Source organism: Canis lupus, chromosome 25, assembly GCF_048164855.1.
Source record: "Canis lupus baileyi chromosome 25, mCanLup2.hap1, whole genome shotgun sequence".
In the NCBI taxonomy this organism is placed as follows: domain Eukaryota; kingdom Metazoa; phylum Chordata; class Mammalia; order Carnivora; family Canidae; genus Canis; species Canis lupus.
In genome coordinates, this window is record NC_132862.1 from 7,146,884 (window position 1) to 7,164,974 (window position 18,091).

The 18,091-nt window shown below is 35.5% G+C and overlaps 1 protein-coding gene across 1 annotated transcript in view; it reads left to right on the forward strand.

Annotated features, from left to right (window-relative positions):
* The window catches only part of RPAP3 (RNA polymerase II associated protein 3), a 40,583-nt gene that overhangs the window by 11,643 nt on the left and 10,849 nt on the right, over positions 1–18,091 (forward strand). The window contains exons 6-12 of the mRNA XM_072798208.1: positions 8,518–8,639; positions 9,355–9,425; positions 10,559–10,684; positions 11,645–11,772; positions 13,918–14,039; positions 15,560–15,630; positions 15,747–15,848. Coding sequence (XP_072654309.1) covers positions 8,518–8,639; positions 9,355–9,425; positions 10,559–10,684; positions 11,645–11,772; positions 13,918–14,039; positions 15,560–15,630; positions 15,747–15,848 — 742 coding nt within the window. The remainder of the gene's footprint in view (positions 1–8,517; positions 8,640–9,354; positions 9,426–10,558; positions 10,685–11,644; positions 11,773–13,917; positions 14,040–15,559; positions 15,631–15,746; positions 15,849–18,091) is intronic.

An 18,091-nucleotide genomic window follows, 5' to 3' on the forward strand; every position in this document is an offset into this window, starting at 1 on the left:
TTTTTTGTTGTCGATTATTGAGGCTAGGACTTGTAGTACTATGTAAAGTGTGAGAGTGGACATCGCTCACTTCTTCTTGACTGTAGGGGAAAATCTGTTTTTCCCCCTTGAGGATGATGTCAGCTGTGGGTTTTCATGTATGTCCTTTGTGATTTTGAGGTATGTTCCCTCTATTCCTATTTTATTGAGGATTTTTTTTATTGAGGATTTTTATCATGAATTGATTTTGTACTTTGTCAGATGTTTTTTTCTGCACCTATTGAGAGGATCTTATCCTTTTTTTTTTTTATTAATGTGATGTATCACATTGATTGATTTGCATATATTGAATCACCCTTGCAGCCCAGGAATAATTCCCACATTTTCATGGTGAATGATTCTTTTAATGTACTGTTGGATTCAATTTGGTAGTATTTTGTTGAGAATTTTTGCATCCATGTTCTTCGGGGTTATTGACTTGTAGTGCTTTTTTTTTTTTTTTTTTAAAGATTTTATTCATTCATTCATGAGAGACACAGAGACAGAGAGAGGCACAGACACAGGCAGAGGGAGAAGCAGTTTTCATGCAGGGAGCCCGATGTGGGACTCGATCCTGGGACTCCAGGATCACGCCCTGGGCAGAAGGCAGGTGCTAAACTGCTGAGCCACCCAGGGATGTCTGTAGTGCTCTTTTCTAGTGGACTCTTTGGTTTTAGAATTAGGGTAATTCTGGCCTCAGAATAAGTTTGAAAGTTTTCCTTCCATTTCTGTTCTTTTGGAATAGTTTGAGAAGAACAGGTATTAACTTTTCTTTAAATGTTTGGTAGAATTCACCTGTGAAATGACCTGGCCCTTGATTTTTGTTTGTTGGGAGATTTTTGATTACTAGTTCAGTTTCTTTGTTGGCTATCAGTCTATTCAAGTTTTTTCTTTCTTCCTGTTTCAGTTTTATATTATCCATTCTTCCAGGTTGTCCAATTTGTTGGCATGTAATTTTTCATAACATTCTGTTATAATTGTTTGTATTTCTGTGGTCTTGGTTGTTATGTCTACTGTTTTGTTTATTCGGGTCCTTTCAAAACTTTTCTTTTTGATAAGTCTGGCTAGGAGTTTATCAATTTTATTAATTCTTTCAAAGAACTACTGGTTCATTGATCTACTGGTTTTTTTTTTTTTTGTTGTTGTTGTTGTTGTTTGTTTCTATATCATTTATTCCTGCTCTAATCTTTATTATTTCCCTTCTTCTGCTGGCTTTAGGCTTCGTTTTTGTTTTTTTTTTTTTATTTTTCTGGTTTTATTTTATTTTTTTTTTCTTTTTCTAGCACCTTTCTAGGTGTAAAGTAAGGTTGTGTATTTGATATTTTTCTTGCTTTTTAAGGTAGGCCTATATTGCAGGACTGCTTTTTCTGTACCCCAAGGTTTTGGACTGTTATGTTCTCATTTTCATTTGTTTCCATGTATTCTTTTATTTCTTCTGTGATTTCCTGGTTGATCCATTCATACTTTAGTAGCATGGTGTTTAACCTCCATATATTTGTGTTCTTTCCAAATGTTTTCTTGTGGTTGACTTCAGGTTTCATAGTGTTGTGGTTGGAAAATATGTGTGGTATGACCTCAGTCTTTTTTTACTTGTTGAGGCCTGATTTGTGACCTAGTATGTGATCTGTTCCCTTGAAAAGAATGTGTATTCTACTGCCTTAGCATGGAATGTTTTACATATGTCTGTTAAGTCCACCTGGTCCACTGTGTCATTCAAAGCCTTTGTTTCCTTATTGATTATCTGCTTAGATGATCTGTCCATGGCTGTAAGTGGGGTGTTAAAGTCCCTTACCATTATTGTATTATTATCGAGTTCCTTTATATTATTAATTATCTTATATGTTTGGGCACTCCCATGTTGGGAGCATAAATATATTTTTAGTTGTTAGATCTTCTTGTTGAATAGTCTACTTTATTATGATATAGTGCCCTTCTTCATCTCTTGTTACAGTCTTTGATTTAAAATCTAGTTTGTCTGGTATAGGTATGGCTACTCCAGCTTTCTTTTGATTTCCATTTGCATGGTAAATGTTTCTCCATCCCCTCAACTTTCAATCTGCAGGTGTCTTTAAGTCTAAAATGAGTCTCTTGTAAGCAGCACATAGATGGGTATTGTTTTTTTTTTATCCATCCTGACACCCTTTGTCTTTTGATGGAGTATTTAGTTCATTTTACTTTCAGAGTAATTATTGATAGATAGGAATTTAGTGTCATTTTCTGTTGTGTTTCTGGAGATTTTCTCTGTTCCTTTCTAGTCTTTGTCAATTTTGGTCTTTCTTTCCCACTCAAAGAGTGGGATATTTTTTGCAGGGCTAGTTTAGTGGTCATGAACTCCTTCAGTTTTTATTTGTCTGGGAAATACTATTTCTCCTATTCTGAATGACAGCCTTGCTGAATAGAGTCTTTTTGACCACATATTCTTCCCATTCAGCACATTGAATGTATCATGCCACTCCCTTCTGTCTTGCCAGGTTTTTGTGGAGAGATCTGCAGCTAGCCTTATGGGTCTTCCTTTGGAGATTAGGGACCTTTATTTGTCTTGCTGCTTTTAGGCTTTTTCTTTCTCACTATGTTTTGCAAATTTAACTACAGTATGTCTTGGCGTTGGCCTGTTTCTGTTGATTTTGCTGGGAGTCCTCTGTGCCTCCTGGATTCAGATGTCTGTTCCTTTCTCTGATTAGGGAAGTTTTCAGTGATTATTTACTAAAATAGTTTCTCTTTTCTCTCTTTTCTTCATCTGACACTCTTGTGATATGAATGTTATTATATTTGAAGGAGTCAGTGAGTTCCCTAAGCCTTTTCTTGTGATCCATAACTCTTCTTTCTCGCTTTTTTTCAGCTTCATTATTTTCCACTCTGTCTTCTGTATCACTTATTTGTTCCTCTGCTTCTTCCATCTTTGGGGTCATTATATCCAGTCTTTTTCAAATCTCAATTATTGCATTTTTCATTCTGATTGTTTTTTAACTCTTTTATCTCTGTGGTAGGGGTCTCCCTGATTTCTTCTATGCTTTTCTCAAGCCCGGCAAGTATCCTTGATTGTTGCTTTATATGCTTCGTCAGGCATATTACTTATGTCTGTTTCGATTAGATCTCTAGCCATAACCTGTTCTCATTCTCTTTTGGGATGTATTCCTCTGTGTTGGAATTTTGTCTAAGACTCTATCTTCTGTGTGTTAGAAAAGCCTGTTATGTGTTTTTGTTCCTGAGAGTAATGGCTTTATGGAGAAGAGGTCATATAGTGTCCAGGGTGTGGTGCTCAGGGAGTATCTCTGGTGTGTGATACGTGCACTCTGCTGCTGTGTTTGGGCTGCTCTATCCCTCAGGTTAGTCTCCTGCAGAGGTTCTCCTTGGTTGCTGTGGGCAGTGTTTGAACCTTGGCCAGAGAGAGGCAAGTTTTAACTTGGTGTGCTCTGGTCTGCTTGTTAAATGAGACCTGATGCTACTTCCACAAGAACTGAAGCCTATAATTGGTAGATGTGGTATGTATGGGGGTTTCTGCTGGTGTTCTGGGGAAGGAGCCTCCTGTGCTGGGACTTAGGCACACTTGCCTGAGAAAAGCAGTACCAGTGGAATGCAGGGGGGCAGGATTGGTTTAAGCAGGTTAGGCAGACAATATTGGTGCTGTGCTATTTACTGAAGTTGATTTATGCTAAAGATAGGGAGGGAAATGGCACCTTTGTCCCTGAGTGGGGTCTCTGTCCTTGTTACCCTCAGGGAATACTCCTAGAAGTGCAAACAGTTTCCCCTTGGATGTTTTCATGCTGTCTTGTCTCCCGGTTGCTTGACTGTCTAGAGCAGGGCAGTATACTTTATGTTCTGTCCCAGCCAAGCCTGCTGACTTTTATAACTCCAAACTTTAGAGACTGCAGTGGCAAGGGCCTGCGCTCATCTCCTGGGGATGGTCTTGCTGTGCTGGGACAAATGCAGATTTGACCAAGAAAGGTAGTCATGCCAGAGTGCAGGGACATGGGATTTGGAGCAAAGCAGGCTAAACAGTCAATGTCCAGGTTAGCAGCCCTCAGCTGGTATCTCTGCAACTATGCTAAGGGGCGGGGGGAGGGAAATGGTGCCTGCTGGTTCTTTTGTCCCTCGACAGGCATCTCTGCGAATGCCATCTCTCAAATGTGCTCCAAGAAGAGTGAACAGTCTCTCCCTATGTGCCTTAAGGGAACCACAGATGATGCTTTCTGTGGGGGGGTTGGGGGTGGTTGGTTTTCCTGCCTTCTTTCCAGGAGTAGGGCAGCACCCTCAGGGCTGTATCCCAGCCAAGCCTGACCTCTGAAACTCCAGTCTTTGAGCCCTGCTGGTTGCGAAAACATAAAAATCGGCTCCTCTCATTTTTAAAACCAATGGCTTTGGGGACCTGTTCTCTCTGTGCGTATCCCTGAGCACTCTCCTCTTTCTCTCTTTCTCTCCTCGCCACCCCAACCAGGGCTGTCTCCCCTCCACAGCACCCAAGATCATCCGTTTCTCTTCCAAACCACATCTCTGGACTTCTTACCTTCCTCGATGTAGCCTCTTCTGTCTGTCTAGTTGTCAGTCCTCAGGTTGATTTCGTGGGTATTCGGAATGATTTGATATTTATCTAGCTGAGTTGGAAGGATGAGGCAAGCCTACACTGCCATCTTAGCTCCCCACTTAGATGCATATTTCTTTGTGAAAGAAGCTAATCTGAAAAGTCTATATACTGTATGATTTCATGATTTCAATTGTATGACATTCTGGAAGGGGCAAAGTAACGACAGTAAAAAGATGAGTGGTTGTCAAGGGTTAGGGGTGGTAGAGGAATGAATAGACAGCACAGAAGATTTTTAGGGCAATGAAAATACCCTGTGGTAATATAATGATAGATACATGCCCTTTTATACTCTTTCAAACCTATAGAATGTACAATATCAAGAATAAATTGTAATGTAAACTGTGGACTTGGGATAATAATGATACGCCAGCATGGGCTCATCACTTTTCCAAATGTACCACTCTGATGTGGGATATTGGTAACTATGATATGTGGAGGCAGAGAGTACAGATGAGAAATACCTGTACCTTACCCTCAGTACTGCTGTGACCCTAAAACTACTCTAGAAAATTTGTCTTAATAAAAAAAATTTGAATAAAAAATCTTTCATGATAAAGTATCTGTAAAAGATTAAACATATATTTCTTTTCAACTGTAAATTCTCACAGCTCACTTCTTTTTATTGAGTTATTTTGTTCAAACCATTTTAATGGTTCAAATGGTTTCAGAGGCTCAGACCATGCTTCTGTAGTTCATGTTACCAAGATGTTCCTCCAATAAAAATTTGAGTTATGCTATTCTTACCTAATTCACAAAAGAAAGGAAAGTTAGCTGGGTAAAAACTTTTAGGTATTAATTGCCTTATTTTGAAAAATCATTTATCCACTCTTTAACCTAGAGACTTTTCATTATAGTGAACTTAAAATATGTTTTAATTTTTATCCTTACATCATACTGACCCTTTAAATACTTTCTTAATGTTGAAGAACATGACTGAGTTATGGTCTTATGATAACCAGAGAACTGACTTATCATGAGAATTAAAAAAAAAAAATAAAAAAAAAGACAAATACCATCAAGATGTTTCTTGAATGTTAAAATTTTTATCTGTTATTATTTCAAAACACAAATTATATTGGTATCTGAGTTTTTACTGTTTAAATGACATTTTTGTCTTTGAATATCCTGACAAATTATAATATTTACATTTTGTAATATATCTACAATTTAGTACGTGTAAGTTATGGAAAATAATTTTAAATAAACCCACATGCCCCTACCACCCAACTTAGGAATTAGAACATTACTGTTACTATTTCTGAAGCTACCTTAGGTTCCTTTCCATATCCTGACCCTTGCTTCTCTCTGGTTAATAACTGAGATGTTTTAAATTGCCTATTTATCATTCTTTTGGTTTAAAAAAATTCATTGTATATGTATATATTCCTAAATAATATAGTGTAACTGTTTATTTTTGAGCTTTGATATATGTAATGTTGTCTTCTGTGGCTTGCATATTTCTTTGAATATTATAATCCTAAGATTTGTTCATCTTTTGCATGTAACTATAGATCTTTCATTTCTGGGATCCCTAGGTGGCGCAGTGGTTTAGCGCCTGCCTTTGGCCCAGGGCGCTGATCCTGGAGACCTGGGATCAAATCCCACGTCAGGCTCCCGGTGCATGGAGCCTGCTTCTCCCTCTGCCTATGTCTTTGCCTCTCTCTCTCTCTCTCTCTCTCTCTCTCTCTCTGTGACTACCATAAATAAATAAAAATTAAAAAAAAAATAGATCTTTCATTTCTACTGTTACATATAATTCCTTTTTAGGGAGGTACTATTCTGTATCCATTCTCCTGTTGCTGGGTTTTTGGTTGCCTCTCCTTTCCTACCTGTGCCCCCGCCACCATTCACACCCTTCTTTTCTTCTTGGTTTAAATTTTTTTTTTTTTTTTTAAATTTATGATAGTCACACAGAGAGAGAGAGAGAGGCAGAGACACAGGCAGAGGGAGAAGCAGGCTCCATGCACCGGGAGCCCGACGTGGGATTCAATCCCGGGTCTCCAGGATCACGCCCTGGGCCAAAGGCAGGCGCTAAACCGCTGCGCCACCCAGGGATCCCTTCTTCTTGATTTAAAATAGAGATACTGTCAACATTTTTGTATGTTTCTTGGGGTTAGGTCACAGGATGTATGTACGTTTGACTTCAGATGGTGATGACCAATTGTACAAATAGTACAAAGGTGGTTGTATAAGTTTTTATTCCCATTAGAACTGTGTAAGAATGCTTGTTCCATATCTTTCCCAACACTGGTAGAATCGGGCTTCGTAACTGTTTTCAATCTACTGGATATAAAATGGTAATTCATTGTGGTCTTCATTTGCATACCCACAATTGCTAATAAAGCTGAACATCTTATCTATTCACCACTTGTATTTTTTTCTTTTTTTCCTGTGAAATGTCTGTTTTGTCTTTGGTCATTTTTCTTTTAGGCTCTTTTTCTCTTGATTTTTAAGAATTCTTTATTCTGGATACTGATTATTTTCTCTCAATTTGTGTCTTTGCTTTTTTTCTCTCTGTGAAGTCTCAGTGAACAGAAATTCTTAATTTTTAATATATTCAATTTATTGATTTTTTTTAAAGGATAGCACTTCTAAAAATATGATTTGTTAAAAAAACGTTTCCTTCTCTGAGCTAATAGTCTTCTGTATTTTCTTCTAAGTTTTTATGTTTTACTTTTCACGGTTAAATCTTTATATATGCTGAAGGTAGAATTCCAGTTTCATATCTTTTCATATGAATATTTCAATCGTTTCAGTCTTTTTATTGAATATCTATGCTTTTCCCATGGATCTGCAATGCCACCATTTTTTTTTTTTCTTTTTTTTTAAATTTATTTATTTATGATAGTCACAGAGAGAGAGAGAGAGAGGCAGAGACACAGGCAGAGGGAGAAGCAGGCTCCATGCACCGGGAGCCTGACGTGGGATTCGATCCCGGGTCTCCAGGATCGCGCCCTGGGCCAAAGGCAGGCGCTAAACCACTGCGCCACCCAGGGATCCCCTGCCACCATTTTTCTATGTCAAGTTTGCACTGATCTCTTTTTTAATCCCTGTTTTCCAATTGATCTGTTGCTTATCCCTATGCCTTTTCCATACTATCTTTAATTGCTAAAGCATTAAAAGTCTTGATATTTGGCATTGGGCTTGTTTTCTTACCTTATTATTTTTCAGGAGTGTCTTGGGTATTCTTAGACTTTTGCTTATCAGTGTAAATTTTGGAATCATCTTGTCAAATTCTTTGAAAAATTATGTTGGGAATATGATTATAATTGCTTTGGATTTATAGCTCAGTTTGGAGAGAATTATATTGCTATGTCTCTGACTTATTATAGATCATGAATGTGCTATATATCTCCGCTTAAGTCTTCTTTAATGTTTGTGAGGACAGGCTTCAAATTTTCTGTGTATGAGTCTTACGTATCTTTTGTTAGATTTATTTCTGTTTTTTATTGCTTATCTCAAGTAAAGCAGCCAGCTTGCAAACTTTCATTATTTCTAAGTGTCTCTAGATTGTTTTGAGTTATTTTAGGTAGATGATTATATCATCCGAGAATGTCAGTTTTATTCCTTCCTTTCCAGTCTTTTTGGCTATATTTCTTTCTTTGTGAAACTACATTAGTCAGGACCTCTAGCACAATACTGACAGAAAAGCAGTAATAGTGGACATTCTTGTTCCTTGCTTTAAAGGAACATTACTTAACATCTCACCATCACTAATTAATGCCTTTCGTAGCTTTAAGTAAATAAAAAAAGATGGGAAACACACCTTTAATTGGGAACTTAATCCCCTTCTGGGATTTTCAGAAACAAATTATGAAGTTCTAGTTTAACAATTTAATTTTATTAACTTTAATATTTTTATTTTTAATTTTTAATTAATTAATTTATTTTTTAACTTTAATATTTTTAAATTGCAGATTTGCTGTTGCTGAGTCAGATTGTAATTTAGCAATTGCCTTGAATAGAAGTTATACGAAGGCTTACACAAGACGAGGTGCTGCTCGATTTGCATTGCAAAAATTAGAAGATGCCAAAAAAGGTATTAATATTTTCCAAGTCCTTATTATCTAAAAAATTCTTTAACAGTTTAACAGATGTTATACAAAGAATCATAGATACTAGACAATCACCATTACTACCTTAAGAGCTTTGTGTATTTGAATAAGGCTCATTTTTGCTATTTAAAAATATCTTGATACTTTGTGACAGAATGCGTTATTTGCCACCAGTCAGACTTCCGTTCAAATTCTCATTCCACCATGTATTTAGCTGTGTGACCAAAGGGAAAGTTATGGATCTCCTATGATTTTCAGTTTCTTACCTGTAAAATAAGGATTAAAACATCTTGTTGGATCTTTTGAGGCAGAGGCACTGCACATAAAGTTTTTAACACATTTTTCTTTGTAAATTCTAAGCCTTTTATTATTCCATAAAATAGATTTATATACTATAAATTACAAAATCTGAATAAAGTTGATAACCTGATAGGATTCTGCTACTTCTTGGGTTTATGACATGCAACTTAACGATAGCAAGTATCCTTCCTGGGGCTGGTGGGTGAAGGTGATTGGTCACGGATTCTGTAGGGTTTTGCTTGTCCTGGGGGAGAACAGAGATACTATTGATTAGCAGTTCTTACTCTGAATTTTTCTGTAAAACACTTGCCTCTTTGTCACATGTAGCAAATGATTATTGTTTTATAGAATTTTTTTAATACCCTATCTTTCAAATATTTATCTTCTAAATTTACTTAGATTATGAAAAAGTATTAGAACTGGAACCAAATAACTTTGAAGCAACGAATGAACTCAGGAAAATTAATCAGGTAAATCACAGTTATTTAAATAAAGTGCATTACTTACCTTTATTTGACGAAGTAGAGGTTTTTGTGTAGTCTTTGTACTATAGATGACTTAATAGAGACTTTTTCTAATTTTAATTCTTTGTACCGTATAGTTTTACTAAACAGATTTGCAAGCTAGAGGAAGTAGAATGGTATTTAAAGATCCTTAGGAGTCCTCTTAAAAAGTCATCTGAGGGGCACCTGGCTGGCTCAGTCAGTAGCACATGCAACTCTTGATCCTGGGGTTGTAAGTTTGAGCCCCACATTGAGGTAGAGATTACTTAAAATAATATCTTAAAAAAAAGTCATCTGAGGTCTGTGAACTGCTGCTGCTTTATATTTTCCCAGATGATAGAATTATTTCTCTTTATCCCACTAAGTTTTCTTTTTTGGCTAGTGCTTTGATTTCTGTACTAAACTTTCATATATTTCTTTGATTTTGTAATTTTTAAGTTGCTCCATCCTTAATGTTTTAGAAAAAACTGCTAATTTTTAACAGTGAGAAAATAGTTATAATTTAGCTATAAAATTTGCTGTTAAATGATACTGTACAGTTACATATTCCTTTCATTTTGCTGTTGAGTCAGTTACAATCATTTTGCCATCCATTGAAACTGAGAAAAAAATGACAATGACTGGGAAAAATGTGCTTTTAAATATTGCCATGATTTATTGCAGTAAAATCTGACAAATCTATCAGCTTGCTTATAATTAGGAATTGTTATATATTTTTGTATTTTTGTATTTGGTTAAATAATGACTATGCTAAATTTGAGAAATTTGGTGATGTGGTCTTAATTATCTGTTTATTTTTGAAAATAGTTACCTGAATAGTGCCTGGCCTGTGTAGAAATTCAATCAATATTTCTTGAATAAATAAATGAACAACTACCACTAGTGGATATGATTTATTTTATTTGGAATAAGATGTATATTAGATTCACTATTTTGTTTTTTAACTTGAATTAGACTTTGAATTAGAGTAAAAACTATTATTTCAATATTAATTTGAACTGACAAATTCTAATACACCTGAGTAATTTAGTTTTTTAAAGTTAAATATATATGCATCTTGCGTTACTTGTTTTATTTTAGCTAACTACTGTGTCTCCTAGGCTTTAACATCCAAAGAAAATTTATATCCAAAGGAAGCTGATACAATGATTAAATCAACTGAAAGAGAGGAAAAGCAAATTGAAGAGCAACAGAATAAGCAGCAAGCCATTTCAGAGAAAGATCTGGTAAATCAGAGGGATTTCAAGCTATACATGTTTTGTTGAGTTTACTCTTCATTTCTTGTATCCTGTTTCTATCTTCTGTAATATTAAAATTCTTCAGTAGGAACTGAAAGTTATACTAAAAACCTCCGGAGCTTACTAATTCAAAATTTGAGTAATTGGTGACTTAACACATAATTTAAAAAAATAACAGTTTAGGGAGCAAATTACTTTTGAGTATTTTAACATATTTACATGTAGGTGGTTATACATTTAACACAGAGATAAGTTACAGTTCATTTTGATAGAGAATTTTTTTCCATTCACACTGGACTATTTCTGATCAAAATTCCTTTAGAAATCCCAAGTCAAGATTCAGTTTAACATATTTTTAGCTTTTCTTGGACCCACAGAAGATTTTTTTTTGGAATGACATTAATTGTGATAAACCTGACTGATTATAAATGTTAGAGTGAAATCTGGTATACACATTCCAGTATGGTTTAATTTATCCTATTTTAGCCCTGTTGATGTTAACCAAGGAATGAGCTGTACAATTCTGGTACTCTGTTCTTTCACAAAAATTATTTGAGTTATGAAATTCTATTGTACAGCTTCCATTATAACTAAAGAGTATAATATTTGGGTCTGTATTTATTGAGTGTGTTTTTAAATTTAGGGCTTTGTATAATAATTAGTAGAAAAATGGTTAATAGTGCAAAGTAGTATAGAGGTATACCTTTTTTTTTCTTTCTTTTTTTTTTTTTTTTTTTTAGTACTGAAAAGAGAATAATGCCATTATAAAAAAACAACCTAAACAGATTCTAGAACATGTATCATGGACTAGATTATTAACATTAAAATATATTTTAGTTACTGATATAATATTGATGGGTATTCTTGTAGTGTTTACTTAAGATTTGAATTCAGCTAATTTTTTGTATATTTTTTTATTCTTTTTTACACTTCTCTCCAAAATGATAGGGGAATGGATTTTTCAAAGAGGGAAAATATGAAAGAGCAATTGAATGCTATACTCGAGGGATAGCAGCAGATGGCACTAATGCCCTTCTTCCAGCTAACAGAGCAATGGCCTATCTAAAGATTCAGAAGTAAGTCTCCGTTATAGTTAATGTTTTTTAGGATGAAAATGAAATTTACCATAAGTTGGCATATTAGATAAATAATAAATTAAAATATAATTTATTTACTCTTGAGCATTAAATTTAAACGAAGAACTGAGTATCATCAGCACATATTTAGTAAATGTTTGCTCTTGTTATTATTTTTCCACTTGTAATAGTATGGCATTACACAATTTAACATTTCTTTAATAGTTTTATGAGTGATTTAAAAATTATTTTCAAGTTCTTATCTGGCAGTATTTTATATATGCATATCCATACATACATAACAAAAGAGAGTTATTGCCATTGAGATCAGCTGGTTGATTATATATACAGCTAAAACTTGGTCCTGTGATACTAATCAGCTGTTTCTGGCTGCACTCTTAGGGGTTCTAAGTTGGACAATCAGCAGGGTAATATCTGATGGCAGAAACTGTCTCACAGTTCTTTATATCTGTTGTAATAATATTTTATATACTAGTGACAGGATTTAAGAAAAAAAAACCTGTAATTATTTAAAATAGGGATTCTGAACTTTTTTTGGTGCCATTGACCCATTTGGCTGATGGGGAACCTTTCTCAATAATATATTTGAATGCATAATTATACATTTGAAATTACAAATGTAAAATATTACAGTTTGCACACTATATCTAGTGGTATATATACTTCATTGACACAACAAAATGAGAAACTACATTTAAAATAGAGGCTGATTTAAAGCTAAATTTGTTTTGAAGACATAATATGAAAATTTCTTTTTTTCTTTTTTTTTTCATAATATGAAAATTTAAATTTGGGCTGATCCATGACATCTTCCACCTGGTGATGAACCAATAAGTGTGGATAGGAAATAAAAAGGTAACACAGATGATTGTGTTACCAATGTGATAGCATATGACTTTACTTTTTGGTATCTGAATGACTAGAAGGGGTAGAGTTAGTTGTTTATGGTTGGACAGTTAGGTCCTAGGAGCATTTATAGACAGGGATACTGTGATCATATACAAATAACAGGTTTAATTACTACTGTAATATTTTGAGATGTCTGTAATAGTTGTAATGTGATATGAAAGTATCTATGATATTTATTGGGGCAAAGTCATAGCTACTACTTTTGGTACTGTGGTTTGTTGTCTACAGTTATAATTGAAAGAAGAGCTAAATCCTATTTAAAAGTTAGTGAAAATAAGGATGTAATATTTTTCCCATCCAACTTTTCAGATCTCTCAAAGGACTTCAGGTTAGGAATTCCTGTCATAGAAGTAAATTTTGTCTGTATATTTATCCTCACTTAAACTAACAGACACAATTAGCGATATATTCTGTTGGTTAGGGTAAGTGAGATGAAAGGTTGAATGTTCTAGTACAGATTTAAAGGCACAATAGTAGAAAAGTTAATGTAACTTCTGGAAAAGGCAAGTGATAATTATGGCTATTACCCAGGGTACAGTGCTGGAGAGTCAGTAAAGTATTTTACCCTGAAAACTGGGGGGGGCATGCACATGTCTTGAATGAGAGAATGATATAATCAGCAAAGTAGAAAATATATTGGTGGAACATATGCACACATATTTGCACAGATACATATCCTTTCTTTTGTTGAAAAGTGAATTAAAGAATTAAAGAGAATTAAGACATGTTTAAGTTCACTAGAAATTTTTACTTCATTCTTATAAGGTCTTTGTTTTGAGGATAGGATGGCATTCATCTAGGCTTTGGGGGAGAATGTAATCATAGGTGATTCTCTTTTTTTGGGATTTTTTTATTATGAAAGTTTTGTAGATTTCATAAATGTAATATAATGAGCCCCATGAACCAAATCATCTAATTTTAACAAGCCTTACTTTTGTCATTATAATTAGTATTTATCCCCCTGTCTGAGTCATTACAAAGCATATCAGAGACATTATGACATCTTATCCCTAAAGGATAACCACAATACCATTACCATGCCAAATAAATTCACAGTAATTCATTAATGTCATTTTGACATATAGGAGGGTCAAAGACAGATTTGGGAGTTTTTAATTAAAACACTGTGACTGCTTTTTACATTAGAGACTCAGTTTATGTGAAGTTTCTCTATAAACTGCATTTTCTAGTTGTTAATTTTGTCATGTTGGATAGATATGAAGAAGCTGAAAAGGACTGCACACAAGCTATATTATTAGATGGCTCATACTCTAAAGCTTTTGCCAGAAGAGGAACAGCAAGAACATTTTTGGGAAAGTTAAATGAGGCCAAACAAGGTATGACTATTTTTATAACTGCTATCACTTGTCCTCATGAGACTCCCAAGTTACAGAAGCAGGGACTTGTGTAGCTTTTCCATAGTTCAAGGATATAGAACTCGCAGAAGTAAATTTTCTTTCACGGTTCAGATGGAGGGTAGTTTGCATATTTGAAGGAATGTAGCTTCCGTGGTGGACCAGATTATCTTTTACTTGAATGGTGTGTGGTCCTCATCTGGCTAGCTGTCAATCAGAGTTAATGAGTAATTTGAATTAGAGGTGAGAAGGAAAAGGCAAAAAGAAAGAATCAGCCATTAAGGATTAGAGGATAATGTGAAATCTACAAGGATGCTCCTTTTTAGTCTCAGTACTAGTTATTTTATTTTTCCAGGACCTGTCTTTTAAGTACTCATTCTATTAGTCTTTTTGAAGAACCAGCTTGGTTTTATTGTGTGTGTTTTCTGTTTCATTTATTTCTGCTGTTTATTTCTTTCCTTCAATTGTGTTTAGGTTTATGTTATTTTATTTTACTTTTTTTTTTAACAATTTTATTTATTTGAGAGAGAGCGTGTGCATGTATGCATGAGAAGGGGAAGGGGCAGAGGGAGCAGGAGAAGCAAGCTTCGCACTGAGCAGGGAGCCCAACTCTGGGGCTCCATCCCAGGACCCTGGGATCATGACCTAAATGGAAGGCAGACACTTAGCCAACTAAGCCACCAAGGCGCCCCTATTTTACTAGGTTTAATTTGCTGTTTTTCTAATATCTTGCATTCAGTACTTAGATAATTGATATTCAGCCTTCCTTCTTAATGATATGTGCATTTAAATCTGAGAATTTCTCTGTAAGCCTGGCTTCAGCTGTAGTGTGTGCATCTAAAAAATGGTAGCAAAATAAACATACTATAAAATTTATCATCTTAATCATTTTTAAGTATACAATTCAGTGGCATTAAGTACATTCACACTGTTTGCACCCGTCACCACCAAACATCTTCAGAACTTTGTCATCATCCAATTGTGAAAATCTACTGATTAAGAAGTCCCCATTCCCCTCTCCTTTAGCCCCTGGTAGCCACTATTCTACTTTCTGTTTCTATAAATTTGACTATTCTAGATTCCCCATATAAATAGAATCATGCAGTATTTGTCCTTTTGTGTCTGGTGTCTTTCACTTAGCATAATGTCTAAGGTTTAAGGCCAGATGATATTCCATTACATGGAATATCTCTCTTAGATGCTGACTTACATTCGGTGAGTAACCCTGTCATTTATTAATAGTGTGAACTTTGGTAAGTTAGAGGACCTCTAGGCTTCAGTTGTATCATTTGGAAAGTGGGGTTGTGATGAGGGTGACATGAAAAGTTGCATAAAGTAACTAGAAGAGCACTCAATGTTTAGCTCTTATTATTGCTCACCTGTTTCCTAGTGTCCTGAGTTAAAACTTCTAGAGATTAATCTGGGTTATTAACTAAATGTGTCATGTCTTGAACTCTGTAAAGTATTTTCACTAATTCATTCTCCTTAAAAATTCACTTTAGATTTTGAGACTGTTTTACTTTTGGAACCTGGAAATAAGCAAGCAGTAACTGAACTTTCCAAAATTAAAAAGGTAATGTATTATCTTCACCAAAATATGGCCTTATTTTCTGAAACAGAAACACGTTATCTGTTATATAATTAACTTGAGAATATTTGGTAGTCAATGCTTACATATTTATTTTCAAGGACTTAATTGAGAAAGGACACTGGGATGATGTTTTTCTTGATTCTACACAAAGGCAAAATGTGATAAAACCTATTGATAATCCATCTCATCTTGGGTCAACTGTAAGTAAAGCACTTTTCTTTCATTTTTTTTTCCTTTTAATATCAGTTTTTTTTTTTTAAAGATTTTATTTATTCATGAGAGATATAGGCAGAGATATAGGTAGAGTGAGAAGCAGGCTCCCTGTGGGGAGCCTGATCGATCCCAGGACCCCTGAGCCAAAGGTAGACAATCACTGAGCCACCCAGGTGCCCCTATATCAGTGTTATATTAATAAGAGTTGGAAGCAAACTGTTGAATTAATAAACTCGTTTTAGAATCTTTAAAAAATGCTCTTAGGATTATTGACATAATAAAATTGGGGGAAATTCAGCTCTTTAGAATTCTGGGATGACTTTTTCAGTGACTTAATTTAGCACTATGAATTTAAATATATATATTTTTTAAGATTTTATTTATTTATTCATGAGAGACACACAGAGAGGCAGAGACACAGGCAGAGGGAGAAGCAGGCTCCATGTAGGGAGCCTGACATGGGACTTAATCCTGGGTCTCCAGGATCAGGCCCTGGGCTGAAGGCAGCGCTAAACCGCTGAGCCACCCGGGCTGCCCGAATTTAAACATTCCTTTTTTTTTTTTTTTTTTTGAATTTAAACATTCCTATATATTTTCTGATATTAAAGGAATTTGAGGTAGCTTTACATTTTATAATAATTATTTTTAATTTCTAGTACCATTTTCATATAGGATTATGACTTTATTACAATAGCCTTGCATCCTATGTGGGGTTAGATCTAAAATCAGTACCTAAGGTTAACAACAACAGAAATAAGGATGAATGTGATCCACTGCTCAGATCATTTATCAGGTGGAGGTGGTAGGTGCGTCCCCAGCACCACCAAGGTGCAGGAGGCAGAGATGGTTCATAGCCCTGGGTGGTGATGAAGGAAGGGGCCCATGCAGTAGGACGCGCAGGATGGCCTTGGTAAAGGAGGAGGTCCTCTTGTAACCATATTGACTTGCAGAGCAGAAGTGAAAGCTGTGTTGATATGAGAGACAAAAGAGCCAATAATACCAACAACAGCTGAAACCCAAAAGAGCAGGTGTGACCTGCCACCTTTCCTACCCCACCAGATTCCAAGAGAGCAGGATCACGCCAGAAAGCACTCCATCCCACTGGGTGCCACATACAGCTTGAGGGAATAGACACCAAGAGGCTAAATTACTGTCACTACAAGTCACTGCCCATGTGTGCAAATGTAGAATGGCAAGGGTTCCATCCTAGAGGATTAACAGAAGTTATAAACTAATAAGGTAGCATATTCCAGACAGGCAGGCATCTGTGTTTAGGATAACCCTACGTCCCTCCTCCTCCGTGGCTGCAGGAGATGGTTATTTGTTGAGAACAAAAAGAATGAGAATAAAAAGCCCATTCTCCACACGTGGAATCATAATCACTGCTATGGAAAAGTTCTACCTGCTAGCCCATGACCACCTTTTGCTTCCCTTCTTGATAAAGGGGACTTTCTCTGGGAGTTCTGTGGCCTCAGAGACCTCTGGGAGATGGAGATTCCTAGAGTTTTGGAGGGAAACTGAGTGTTTTCTGAGAGGAGTATGTTACTTATAAATGTCAGCTAAGCTCAGCTATGTTTGTCTTATTAATTCATAGGTAGGTAGGTCTTATTTTAAATACACCATGAGACACATAGTAATTACGTTTTATGGAAAAAGGAGGCAAAAATTCTAAATAACAGAACAACAGAATAAATAACACAAATGTGTTTTGATTTCTAGTATTAAACCCTAATGATGTATTTTTTTTTTTTTTTTTCCTAATGATGTATTATGAGAGGCAGTATCAGTTCTAACAGTGACTCAGGGCACAGCAGAAACTGCTCATATGAACACAGCCGAAGGACTTTGTGTGCATCTGGCCCTGCAGTTAACTGATTTTTCTCTCTTCATGACTTCATTTCTAGTGTATGTTTTCTACAAATATGTCACCTCTAACAATTCAGAATATTTTTACCTAGGGTACAACTGGTGGGATTCTGTATAGCACATTTACCAAGGAGGTGGAGCAGTGATGAGTTAGGAAATTTCCCTTACCTGAGACCATTCAAAATTGCACAAAGCACACACTGTAAAGTTGGAGGGATGGCATCTCACCTTTTCCAGTGGTGAGGATTACCGCAGACATTCTAAACAGGTCGGCCACCTCACTGGAAACAGGAAAGGTGGAAACAACAACAACAATCCTGCATAGAGGAGTTCTGGAAGGAGTCAGCCAGGCCAGGAGGCTTCA